Below are 14,391 nucleotides of genomic sequence, written 5' to 3'. Positions count from 1 at the left end.
ATTTTAAAATAGGTCGTCTTGACCCAACGTGAACATGAGGGTTTAAACTGCCCTCGGAGTTGTGCCATATGGAGTACCTGTCCACGCTTGATGTTCCCTCTGTGTCAGGAATTTAATATTAAGCTGCCCGCTGGCTGTTTACCAGATGGTGCAGTGGAAACCCCTCCCCTCGCACAGAGTGGCTTAAGACGAATATTCATGATGAAGGCAAGTGCTCCGACTGATGCGCCCTCCGCTAAACTTCCTCGCTGCGAGACAAGGGGAAAGTGGTCTGCTTTACCTTTTCAAAGTTGAAGCCTTATTAGTCAAGAGCTGTCGGTTTCACCTTCGGAGGAACTCTTTTGGAGAATTATTTTTTTTTTGTTCCAAGTCTTGAAATGATACACTTTCAATTTGGCTGCAGTGACAAATATTACAAATGTGCCCTTTGAAATGCAATAGTCAATCCTTATAGTGTACCTCAAATGAGTCTGAAGGATATTCTACATCCTGTACGTAGGGGTTTTCAACCTTTTGTGCACCACAGACCAACTGGCGGGGTATGCAAGGTTTTTTGTTCTTATATATATACATATATAGGTATATTTATATGTTTCGAAACATGCCAACAGATGGCAGCACAAGGCTGCACGCACAGTCACACTGAGCACCAACCTTCATAAGTCAGTACGCCAAAAGGCATCGCACATTGTACCTGTGTACACCGGGAGCTGTGCAACTGCTTCTATTCTGACCATGTACCATACCACCTTGTGATTGTGATTTTATCACGGACAGCAAGTTAGAACAAAGAGCAAATTGTATGAGAAACTGGGCAAATCTGCCACAGATATGTTGGACATGATTTGGCAAGTTCACGTTGAGTTGTTAGAGGTGTTTTAAGTGGCACATGAATGAAAGAACGTCACTGGAAGATGACAAGAAATCAGGAAGACCTTCGACGAGCTCAAACCCCGAAAATGACAAAACCATTCAGCAACTTGTGCATGATGATCATTAGAGGACAATACATTTACTTCTTTCTCTAAAGAACCTATGTGAAATAGCACTGTATGTACATTTGGAAAATTACTCTAAAAAGAAAAAAATGTAATACAGTGTACATCTGAACACTTCAATAGAGTGTTCCTGCGGCCCAGGACCTGGTCGTGACCCGGTGGTTGGGGACCTTCTGCTATACATCCTCTCTTTAAGTACATTTGTTTCCTTTTATTCATGGCACCTACATTTGTCGAACCTTTGTAAAGTCAAGTCAAACTGTGTCTGTCGAAATGCTAGAAACTTTTTTAACTTCTCCAACTACTTCTTAATTAACTTCCAGAAGAAGTCACAAGCCATGCTGGGAACTTTGTGTGTGAAATGAATATTTATAGTCAGGCTTATGCAATGTAATGTGATTATGCACATTATATGAAAGTAGTTTCAAAACATATAGCATTAAAAAAAAAACGCCTAGTTTTAACAGCGGCTGTATTGAGTTACTGCTAATCTGGAGGGATATAAAAATAAATGTAAACAAATTTACGAAATAAATGTGTAGATTCGTGAACATACAGAACGTATAGACGTGAATTTCTCCAAATGAGAATTGATTTTTACTGTTAATTCTTACATTTTTATTTTATACATGATAAATCGTTCTTTAAAAAGGTCCCCTGGTGGTCTAGTGGTTAAGATGCAGCGCACCCACCGCTGCGACCCGGGTTCGATTCCCGGTCAGGGAACCATCCCCAGCCACTCTTAGTGCCGGTCCCAAGCCCGGATAAATTGGGGAGGGTTGCGTTAGGAAGGGCATCCAGCGTAAAACATGTGCCAAATCAAACGTGCGGAGGATCCACTGTGGCGACCCCTAACGGGAGAAGCCGAAAAGAAAGTTTTTTTTAAATCGTTCTTTAAAAAACTTGTATAAATATATATTTTATTATTATTATTTTTTTTTTTTTTTTTATTTATTATTATTTAATTGAATTATACATTTTTACAAGATTTTTTAAATAACAATTTATTAAATTTTTTTAGCTTTTTTTAAACGTTAATTATAATTAATTTAATCATTCACATTTTATTATTTACTTATAATGTTGGCTCAATTGGCTCAATTTGTTATTTTTACCCGATTTAAAATCAAAAATATACATTATTGATACTCACACATGATTTTTTATGCATAAATATATTTTTTCACATGAGATTCTGCAAAATATTTTTTTCCCCTCCAAATAATGAAAGGATTTTTATGCAAATTAGTTTTGACAATGATTTGTTAATCTTTTGCATCTGATTTCGGTTTATTGGAATTAGTTTTGGCTATTTTTCAACATTAAACTTTTTTTTTTAATTATTATCATATAATTTATACTAGATTAATTTGATTGCATCACCCACTTATGTTTTTTTTCCCTTTTTTTATTATTATTATTTTTTTTTTACATCTATTTGTTTTATATTTATCATAGTTATAACTATTAATGTAGGATTTTCAGCTACAGCACTGTTATTATACACAAAAGTCTAACATTAAGAAAGCATGGCATTTGAGGTACATAAAGTGTTTAGTTTCTATTAGATCACAGAAAACGCAAGAGGATGACTAGAGGATATAAACACACACTGTTTTTATTTGGGATCTAGTTCTCCGAGCCATAATCTATAACTGTGATCAAAGCTGTAGCAATGACAGTAAACCCAGGCTGGTCGATGATCATTGACCCTCGGAGGTCTAGGCTTACTTTTGCCAGTTTTAGACACTGAGATTTAACGGTCGATAAAAACGCCTCTATTTTGCACAGATAGGTGGTGTTTGTATTGGGTTTTATTTTAGCTCCGATTGATTGCTGTTCAGAGGCACAGCTAGACAGTAATACAGGGAAAAATACATTTCAAAAATGGCACCACCGATGAATTTGGCTATTACATGAAACAATACATTCAATATAATCGCATCATTATTAATGAAAGTTACCATGAGTTTTAACTCCACCCCTTTATCCCAACATAGAACTTTCAATACTTTAGGCGTTAAGAATTGTTACTATAGCAAACGAGAAAGATTTCTTGATATTCAAATGAAGAAACACAATTTACATTATTTGGCAAACGTTGTTATACGGATCGATTTCCAATTATTTCATTCATACTCCTAAGCAGCCTTGCTCAAGGGCCTAGCGGTGGCAGCTTAGCTGTCCCCTGATTTGAATTCACAACCTTCTGATCAAAAGTACAACATCTTAACCACTGAGCTTCCACTTCCCACAGAAGGAAGAAGAAATGATCATTCATTTTCTCATTCTTTTGAAGTCAGTAAGACAAAAACACAGCTTTTTATGGTTCCTCAGAAACCTATAAAGTATAAATTCCTGCCCTGAAGACTTTTCTGTATGCAGAAAACTTCTCCAATGCAGAAAACTTCCATCCATGGAATTGATGATCGACATTGTGCTGTTAGTGCAGATCTCTCGGCTACACTTTACTCACAGAAACCCAATCAGAAATGAGCACATTAGCGCTAAGCTTAGCAAATAGCCTGTCATGAAGAACAGTTTTGGGAATGAGACATTAATATAATAAACCATACGACACAGTTTAGTTGGGGCCAGTGACCTTTAGAAGTTCGATTAGTACCTACAGGTACTTATGATGGAGATACGTTATGATGACTTCGTCGTAAGTCAAAAATATAAAAAATAAGTGGAAGATGGCACTATGACTGTGACAGTTTTTCCTACTTCATGCTGATTTATAATTTTCATTTTCGGCTCTAAACTGATGGCTTTCCTCCTCCTTTTTCCCTACAAGCAGGAGACATACTTGGGCGCTTGAAAGACATGCTTTTATCACTAAAATTGCTGTTTGAAACAGAAAAAAATACACCCTAGGGAGAGTGCAGCACCTCACACAGCGAGAGATACGCTCATCCCAGCTGCACATCCAACATCGTATGCTGCTTCCTGTGCCTGTTGCATGAATTTTTTTATATTTTTGCAATTTTGTCGTATCGCTATCGCCATCTTAAGACCGAAAAATCGTCGAACCATGGTAACACGGGGACCATCTGTATATGAATAACTGATTTAGCTAAAACATGCTAAATGATTTGCTGATTTAATCACATTATGGTTGAACTGAAATCCTTGTTTTAATGTGATGGGAAAATTACTATTCAAATTTCCTGATCTGATTTGAAATGTTAGTGTATGGAGGATCAAGGTCGTGGTATTGATGGAGGGTCTAAACTTCCAAAAATTGTCTTCCCAGGCGAGCTAACTAACGCTAACCAGGTCCATCTTGCACATTTTTTTCTGCTCAAATTTCTATTGATAAACCTGAAAGTCAAACATTGTCTGTGCTGCCATTGTAAACGGTACAACGGATCAAATGGCATTTCAAAAGAACCAGACTAATTAAACATTTCATCAAAATAATACCTAACCTAACGCTCACCTATAATCGAATGCAACGATTTCATCGAAGCCTTGAGTGGCAAAACTACTGAACCGCAGCTGATAATTAACGCCCACGATTGTGTAAATATCTTTCAACCAAAAAAAGTAGGGTTTTTTTCCCCTCTGTGTGAGATCAATTTTCTCAGTTAGGACATTACATTTAGAATCAAAAGGCTTTTGCACAATGGTCAGTTTAATGGCAGAGGGCTTTTGGTTTTTGTTCCGTCTCTATTCATGTTCATGAATTTTTTACCTTTCAGCTTTAGTGCACCTGAGATGCAAGATTATTATATGAAATGAGTTTTTTTGTGCACATGCGGTCCAACCGCAAAAAAAAATCTCAGGATTTATTTATATATTATTTATCCATTCATTCATTCATTTATAATCGTGATACATGTTTTATTTAAACGGTGTCACCACCTCTATTTACCTTATATGGTTAACATCGTGGCAGTCGGTTCACCTTAATATTACTGAAGTAATAACCAGGCAAATCCCTTAAAAATACTTTAAGAGGAAAAAAATAATAATTTTCACATATTTATTAATTTGTCAATTATGCCCTAATACATTGACTACACATTCTATCAGCTATTGCACCAAGTCACATGGACATTAAAAAGAAAATAAAAGATTATGAATATAAAGTTGTAGCGCTATGAAATCGAAGTCGAAAGGACGAGAATAAAGCCGTACGCTGTTATAAATATTACATTCGTCCGCATTTGCGTCCACTTTCAGTTTTCTTATTTGTTACTTGACGAATTGAAAAACATAAAATAATGGATGAGCATGGATGGACATCATTTGGAGCAGTTCAGAAACAATATTTGTCCAATAACATGACAAAAACATTAAAATTAAAATAAAATCCAACCTACTCACCAGAGATTCAGACTTATAATGTGCACCGCTCCTCAGAGGCTGTATTTCAGTGGTACCGCTCGTATTCACTGGTCTGGAAGTGGCTGAGACAAGCTAGCTAGCTTCAGGGTTGGCCGACCTCCTCACAATGTCTAGCTTTTCTTCAAAATGGATTTTTAAGATTGTCTGAGACCAAATTAATTTCTTTTTATCCATAGGCCTAAAAAAGTCTAACTACACACGTGTTTTGCCAGTCAAACTTGACTGTATTAGTTTCCCTCTGACCAACCAATCTGAGGAAGGAATATGAAATCTGATTGGTTAAAGAAACAGAGCTATTTATTAAGGAGACTAAGGTTTAAAAAAAAAGGCCAGCAGTACTGATTCTGAAGGCTCTGGTCAGATTAAATTGACATGGCAGCACATAGAGGCTGAAATCTGATTGGACAAAAAATCTAACATCCACATGCACGTACTGGAAGCAGTGCAGCCAAAAGAAACGCTACGAAATGAAGAGAAACTGTTGGGAATAAATTAATACAATTTGATGGAACAGATATTAGAATTTAGGTTGTAAATGTAGGTCAGTGATTCTGATAGTGTTTAGACCAGCAGAGAAGGCTTTGCTGGCCCTGACCGCCCGCCACTGACAAAGCCATATGCCGATTTTGTGCTTTTTTGTTGCAGAACAATCTAAAACACTGAGGACCTTTTTGAGGACATCACTTTGCCTACCCTTCCTGCTAAGTTTGTTGCTCTGCCTCCCTGCCTTGCTGAGGATGTGATTCTGACTCCCTCCATGATGAGATCTTTACTCAACTCCCTTGCAATGCTGAGGATGTTGTTCTGCCTATCTGTCCTTTTGAGGATGTTTCTCTTACCCTCCTGTTCTGCTGAGAACATCATTGTCCCAGCAACACAAAGCACTTCAGTACAAACTGTGGGCTTGTTATGAACATATTTGTTTATCCATACTTTTGTCTGGACATCACTATACTTATCAGCCCTGTTTTGGACACCAAAAATCAAATACAATTTTATTTGTCTCATACACATTCATACAGAATACGATATGTAGTGAAATGGTTTTTAAGACTGTCCAACATGTAAATAGAAATTCCTTCTTGGCTAAAGGTGCTGCTCTTCCTTCTTTCTCTGTATGTCTCCCCTTCCACCTGCTTCATAGGGTACATGAAGAATGTTACTCAAGACCTTTTGCCTTGTGGAGAATGTGGCTCCTCACTGGGCTTTGCAGAGAGCATGGATCCCTCCACATTGTCTTCTTAGAGCTTTGTCTTTCTTAAAGCCTCGTGGTGGCCATCGCTCATATACCGTAAACCTCTATGGGGCAGGGAATATCATGCCCACATCTCCTGGATCATCCCAACCCTATACACCATCTATGTGTTCATTTTACCTCATCCATTTTTTGATAAACAAGTGAAAAAAACGTTTACATGCAGCAACATTATGGCATTTTGTGCATCAACCCAAACTCATTCAACAAAGAATTACAATTCAGTAATGAATCCGTTATTTTTTTTCCATCATTGTTTTGAATTTTGTATGGCTTATTGCACCAACCTCACTCAGCCAGTAATCAGAAATATTTTTCAGTTAGAGTGTATCGGAGGATGCTGGAATCTTGTCTAAGAAATTGTAGACAAAAAATAACCCTGTTTGAATAAAAGCTGGTTTTAGAAGAAGAGCCAGACTGCATTCAGTGAAATAAAATAAGGTCTTCAGTTTGCTTGGCAACAAGAGCAGTGAGAAACCACAGTATGTTCCCTTTATCATGCTTTTTTTGACCATGAATGGAACCGAGCATCTCTGTTGGCTCTGTGTGTGTGTGTGTGTGTGTGTGTGTGTGTGTGTGTGTGTGTGTGTGTGTGTGTGTGAGAGAGAGAGAGAGAGAGAGAGAGAGAGAGAGAGAGAGAGAGAGAGAGAGAGAGAGAGAGAGAGCGAGAGAAAGAGAGAAGAGATGAGTGCTCAGACAGCTTTACAAAGTGTGATAAAAAGCAAGAACCTTGACACTATGCTTCAGGGCACTTTCTTGGACACTTTTCATTATTCATACTTGGACATCAAGTATTAATACAAATTTGGCATTTTATAAAGAAAAAAAAAAAGTCAATGAAATATTCGTTTTGTGGCTAGAAAACAAAAACCTCCTTGATGCGGAGACCCAAGATGCATCGATCGCTCTGTTGTTACATATATACAGTACATATGGCAAAAAAAAAAATCAGAAATAGTTATATTGATGCATATGCATGGCAAAAGATCATTAACTTGTCTGTAGTTCTGGCAGAGTTGAATCACATTTCTACTATTAATTTTTTTATTATTTTACTTTTTTTTTTTTTTTTTAAACAGTATGTGCATGCACTGTGTGGCCGGATATCATGCAGACACAGATTGCGTCTATATATATATATATATATATATATATATATATATATATATATATATATATATATATATATATATATATATATATATATATATATCTATATATATATATATATATATATCTGTATATATATATAAAGAAAAAAAAGTGGAAAGAAATGTTTGTACATGATAGTGCGAAAAACAAAAAACAACAAGTGAGCAAAAATGCTTTTTTTGTAGCCTTTAAGGTGAATAGGCTGCAACAGAAGATAAAATTTGGGTGATATTTGGTGTTAAGGATGAGGACAGGTTCACGTTTAAGTTTGGTTCCTCTCTAGGTTCCTTCCTCATGCCATCTCAGTTTTTCCTTGCTTACTTGCTCATTCGGGATAAATTTCAAATTATAAGGAACAACGTATAGGCACATAATGTATACATTGTTTTATATAACTTTCTCTGTGAAGCTGCTTTGAGACAGTATTCAATGTTAGAAGCCTTGAATTGAATTGAAAAGCTTCGGATTTTGGTCCTGTCACCCAAGAACTGGCAATGAACCCGATTTGAAAATGTTTTAGTAGCATTCAACAGTTACCTTGCCATCTTGTTTGGCTGAGGATGTCACTCTGCCTCCCTGCACAGTTGAGGATGTCACTCTGCCTTCTTGTTACATGGAGTACTTTGCTCCTCCCACCTGTTTCACAGTGTAAATTGCTCCCCCTTTGTGACTCAATAAGAAGGTTGCTCCACTCTTTTGCCTTGTAGAGAACATTGTTTTACCCTCTGGCTCAAATTAAATGTTCATTGTAACATTAATAAGAAGCTCTGTGCTACTAGTCGGGGGTTCAAGCCCCGGTATCGCCAATCTGCCACTCAAGGGGCCCTTGGTCAAGGCCCCTAACTGTCTGTGATAAGTGTTTTAACATGGCTGAGCCTGCGCTCTGACCCCAGGTTCCTAACATAAACGGGCTATGTAAAAAAAAAAATAATAATAATTTTACTGTTCTGCTGTAAATGACATAAAAGATACATTAAAAAGGTGAAACTTTGCCTTTGTAACAGGTTGCAGTGGTCAGGACTTTTTCGTAGCTGCACAACGTATCATCTGCTTGTTTCCCCTTGCCGAAGCTTCACCTGAAATCAGATAAATTGTTAGCGCTGTCAGGCGTCCCGCTGCTAATCAAATGCAAAGCGCTCACAATCGTCTCACTGTATCAAACCCAGAATTCCGGTCCGCCCGCCGTTTCCCTGACCGGTAATTGTTTTAGCAAAAAACGAAAAGAAAGGCAGCGCCTGAACGTTCTCCTTTGCATAATCAAGTTCTCAGTGAAATCTCGCGTTCCTAAATGCCATCGTCTATAAAATGTAAGTAGTGTTAAGCGTTCCGATTGCTTCCCTCCCCCCATCCTGAAAAACTTAATATCGCCTACACACCTTATTGTTCGTTATATGAATATGCAAAAGAAATTGTTTCTTTTTGTCTCGTTGGAGATGAAGGTAAACGTGATTATAGTATAGTGAATGGGCTTCAGGCCTGCTGATATATTATGGAAGGTTTAACAGTGGAGAACACCACCACTTAAAGAAAAAATATTCATTTCCCAATTACATTAAATAGCTCCTTCAACAATTACTATAATGTATGCTTTTTGTTCAATAGACAACATATTAAAAAAAAAAAAAAGACTTTTTTCTTGTTCTCTCTCAATACAAAAGGAATTGTATCTATTACCAGGGAGAAGGAAGGGAAAGAAATCAACTCACTAATGATAAAAAAGACCTAACCTTATCATGAAATACGTTGTACAGCTGGTTTGTTAGATAACACAAACAACAAAGTAGTGTATAATTTGTATATATTAGTGTATATACATTGAAAAATGATCGAAAACATTTCAAAAGCTATAAGGTCTAAATGGCGTGCCATTTGTGGAAAGGACCTTAAAAAGTCATTTTCATTTATTATTTATTACCACCATTTATCTTTATCTTAGCCAGCTTGGAGAAAGGACACGGTTTGTGAATGTTGATTAATTTTAAGAAAAGAACGCTACAGTAAGCCGATTAGAAAATCTCCAACATTTATTGATCGGGTTAGTCAAGTAAAAAAAAAAAAATCAAAGAAAGACAATGCACCAGCAAGGGAAAACTGGTCTACCAGCTTGCCTAGCTAAAAACAAACCCCGAATGACAGAACTTCAAATAGTTTCCAATACAAACCCCATTACAAACCATCAGGCGTCAAGCATTTAAGCAATTACCAAATGGTTTCTGTTACACAATGTATCTTTCTGTGTGTCATTAGGGTAGGAATCAAAGAAACCTTTGTAGATACCAGTGTGATTTGCTTAAAAAGATCCGTTAGATGTAACACGCCACCATTGGGAGACCCATTGGGGTTACACCATTACAGTTCCCATTCCAACCAAACCAATTCCAATTCCAACCATTAAAACTGTTACAAATTCTCTAATGGTTGTTATTGGTTGTTTTTCAATAGGGTTGGCTGGTCAGAAGATCCTTTTTGATGGAAAAATATTCCCAAATATTCAACTATTTTTCAATAGCCTTTGGAGCCTCTGGAGTTGGTTTTTGATTGGATCAAGCTGTAGTAGTAAATGCTGAGTTAGTAAAAATGACTTATTCGCTGTGCTGAAGTAAATCAAAATATGAAAAATTTCCAAATAAACATTTTTGTACTCATCTTTTTAACAGTAAGGGCCAAAGCTTTGAGAACCTTTTTTATTTAAATTCTTTATCTATTTTAAAAATGAAAACTCTTATATGGTCATATAGTATGAAAATATTCTTTTTATGCATGTTTTTCTTTTCTTTATTCATTTTGATTTATTTGGATGAACATAATAGGGCTGAGTTTTAGAAAAACTGAATCGTAAAACTGATTTTTTTTTTTTTTCTGATCTTAATAATTTTTTTTTTTTAAATATACAATAATATACCATTGCCACTGTACCATTGAGAGCATCCACACTAAATACATCTCAGTGTGGTACAGCAGCTGCACTGCTCCGGCCCGTAAAGCCCTTCAGAGGGTGGTGAAAACTGCCCGACGAACCATCGGCGCTCAGCTGCCCACTTTGGAGAACCTTTACAATGAACGCTGTTTGCAAAGGGCGAGCATTGCATTGCCGATTCCCACCTACTAAACACCTACTGCCCCTTCTGTACATTAATCACCATCCACCTGTGTATATGGTCCTCATACCCTATTTATCTACTGTTATTTATTGTAAATAAGCCACTAATGCACTTCTGGTTAGATGCTCATTGGCAAGGAAGTTTAATCTAATCTAATCTTATCTAATCTAATCTAATCTAATCTAATAACAGAAAGGGGCATTGGTAGAAAGGAGTGAGAAACCATATATATATATATATATATATATATATATATATATATATATATATATATATATATATATAAAATGTTTAATTTATTTATTTACTTTAAAAAAAAATTATTTATTAATTAATGTATTTTTTATGTTGACTTGTTTTACACATTATTGTATTATCATATACTATATATTTTATTTTCTTTGTCTTTTGTGTGATTTCTCTGTGCGAGCAAACTGCAAAGTCAACTTTCTTTTTCCTTCTTTTTCCTCCTCGAGCGCGCGCCCCTGAAACATCTGCAGCATCTGCTGCTGATACTGCACGCCCCGCTCGCGCGCTTATAACCCCGCCCACCCCAACGCGCCATTGGCTGAAACGGGTCACTCGGTGCAACTTGTGATTGGCTGTCTTTCCCACGTGTGGCGCTTGAACGCGCGAAGAGGCGGCCCGCGAGCCGGAGTTGGAGCGCTCGCAGTTCGGCGGTGGAGCGGAGTGAGGATGGAGGCGGCCCGTGGATAGATTCAGTAAAGTTTCCTTCTTTCGTATTCCTTACATTTATTTGGTTTCTTCGTTTGGAAAACCGCTTTTTTATTAAAACCAACAACTTAAGGAGGTCCAAGAAAAGGAAGGAAATGTTGCGAATTTGACGGAAGGAAACAGGAGACCCCTCGAGAAGATGCGCCGCTGCTGGGACGTCGCCTTGCTCCTGGTCCTGCTCGCGAAGTGCGCGTGCGGTCGGGGTAAGCGTTTAACGTTTATATTTTATAAAGGAAAAAAAAAAAAACATAAGCAGTAGGAATAAAACATGTGTTAACAACTCGGCTGTGTGTTAGAAATTCATTTTCTGCATTCAAAAAGCAGCATGGTCTTTGGGGGATTGTGTATGTGGAGTGCGCGCGAGGACGTGCTCGCGCGCGCTGCGCGTGTGAAGGCGTGAACGCGCGACGTGTAGGTTAGTATGAGCGTGCACGCGAGGATGCAACAGGCGCGCGTTCACCATGCCATCATTTTTGTTGTACATGAGGCGTTTACGTGATCGTCATCATTGTACTTGAGTAATAGCTCCAGGTCCTGTGGTGCTCCCTGAGCCTCTGCAGTGCCTCCTGGATGGATTGAAGTGCATGCTGCATCCATCAGCACCACCATGAAATACATCATACACCCATACACTACTCCTAGGGTGGTTAGGGAGGGGTGTTGGGGTGGTAGTGGACGGGAAACCTTTCTAGCCTTGATGGAGCACCTGCAGTGCAAACGAGCCCTTCTGCAGATGTTTAGGACCGGGTTAGTCCAGTGGTGTCGCGATCACACCTACAGTCCAGGAATGAAGTCGTATTGTTACGTGGATATACGAAAAATCGGACGATTTCCGTCTGTTTCAAGTGTGAAATTGTCCAAAAAGACATTGGGGTGGGTTAGAATTTCATCAGCTGGTAAAGAGAGTCAGATTTGCACCTCTGGGCACTAAGTCCACATCTGGAATTGCTGCCATTGACACCTTCGTGCATGTGACGTCATCACACAAACATTATTATTATTATTTTTATTGTTTTTACATGTCATCTCTCCACCGCTGGATTAAAGTTACAAGAACCAAAACCACGTCAAACTTCCGGAAGGTCCTACGGAAATGGTTTCAGCATCAGGACAGAATCTCAGAATCGGATCCGACGTGATTTCGGTAGATTTTTCGTCCGAGAATTTCCGAAGCCATAAAGAAGAAGAACGAGGAAATCGTTCATCGAGGGAATATTGGAAGTACAGATTGTTCTGCCAAGAGAACAGGAGCTACAGCGTAGGTTATAACAATAATTATTATTTATTTATTTTTTTTACAAAGAGTTTGGATTATTTATTTGTATGGAAGCAACATTATTGTACTTACAGTAGTCGGTTCTCAAGCTTTTGCCCAATGGAGACTAAATGAATTAAAAATCAAGTGTTTTAGATATCTTCTCATTCACGTGTCAATTAACCCGCGGGAGCGTCGAGTCGAGGCGTGTGAACCGATCCGGATTAGCATGTCCAGGGTTGAATCCTTCTAGCGCAGGTTTAACGATCTCCAGGAGTGTCGAGTTAACGCGGAACACAGCGGGCAACGCCGGCACGGAGGAGTTGATTCCTCACACTAAGTGTTAATGCAGCTGCGCGGATTAATCCGTACACCTAGCCATCATCTCACCGTACATATATATCACAGCAGCGTTCCTTATTAAAGCTTCAGCAAGTTTTCATGCACGCATAACGCATAAACGAGTGTGTCAGGGACGTGCGAATTGTCGCGTTCTCGAAATAACAGTAAATGACATAAAACAAGTGTCTAGGCAGAGGGACGACACGCCCCCAAGGCCGGCGTCTTATCGCGATCTCTACTCGGGTTTAACGTTTTTATTCGAAGGCCACTGAATCGTCCACGCGGCCTGCCAGGATGAAGGTCGAAGCGAAGTCGTTTCCACGCCCCGGTCCCGAATCCATCACCTGCCACCTGCGTGCGCTCGCATTTACATTTAAATGAAACCAAATGAGAGTACATTCGGTGGATGAAATACAGTAGCGCAGGCGGTAAAAAAAAAACGTGTTTTTTCAGAGGGCCGATCTCCACTGGAACCGGCGTCAGTTTAAGCAGCGACGACCAACGAGTCTCATTTCCACTGAGCCGCCGCGTGGAGGATGAAACGCGGGCTTGTACCACACGTGGCCTTTTTATCGCCGTATCGTATCAGTGTCACAACCCGGGCGATTAGTTCTATCTGCTGTAAAAAACGCTGCTGCGCGCTCCCCCGAATGACCCCCATTCGTTTGAACGCCCACATTCGGCCCTCTTTGTCCTTTCACAAGATCAACCTCAGATTAGCATCTCTGCTCCGAACCGTTGCTCGCGAACAGATAAAGCGTTTCATGAATCAAAGCTCAGAGAGCTAATCCATCTCCAAAACGTTTCCCCGTGGCTTTTTATTAACTCTCAGGTCCCCGGCGTGCATTACGTCGACTGGGATTTGACCTCGTAACCTTCCGAGTCAAAAAGATATCTTCTGTCATCTTTAGCTCCTTCAAAATATTACTGTCAGGTGTCTCATCAGTCGTGCACAACAATAGATAAGCATCTTCACCGTGTTTCATGATCTGAGCACACACACACACACACACACACACACACACACACACATACGCTTCATTCTCATTCACCCGCTTGCATTTGTGGTTTCTTGTGCATTCCTGCTGTCTGCAAAATATCCATGCAAATCGTTTTTGTTTTTGGTTGCTTTTTCCCCCCAGCTGATTTTGAAAGGCAGCAGAAATGGATTTAGTCTTGAACGGCAGTAAGCAACTCGGG

General features: G+C 38.8%; 1 protein-coding gene across 4 annotated transcripts in view; it reads left to right on the top strand.

Moving 5' to 3' along the window:
• The window catches only part of unc5db (unc-5 netrin receptor Db), a 249,279-nt gene that overhangs the window by 103,693 nt on the left and 131,195 nt on the right, over nucleotides 1–14,391 (top strand). For 2 of the 4 annotated variants that reach the window (XM_083526367.1, XM_083526365.1), the window contains exons 2-3: nucleotides 11,336–11,581; nucleotides 11,668–11,797. In XM_083526367.1, the coding sequence (XP_083382493.1) occupies nucleotides 11,734–11,797 (64 nt within the window). In that variant the 5' untranslated portion in view covers nucleotides 11,336–11,581; nucleotides 11,668–11,733. Of the gene's footprint in view, nucleotides 1–11,335; nucleotides 11,798–14,391 lie in introns of all 4 variants that reach the window. The other 2 variants (XM_083526366.1, XM_083526364.1) reach the window with 1 other exon arrangement.

Source organism: Silurus aristotelis (assembly GCF_946808225.1).
Source record: "Silurus aristotelis genome assembly, chromosome: 23".
Lineage (NCBI taxonomy): Eukaryota > Metazoa > Chordata > Actinopteri > Siluriformes > Siluridae > Silurus > Silurus aristotelis.
The sequence above is the reverse complement of the archived record's forward strand: the minus strand, read 5'-3'. Positions and strand labels throughout refer to the sequence as shown.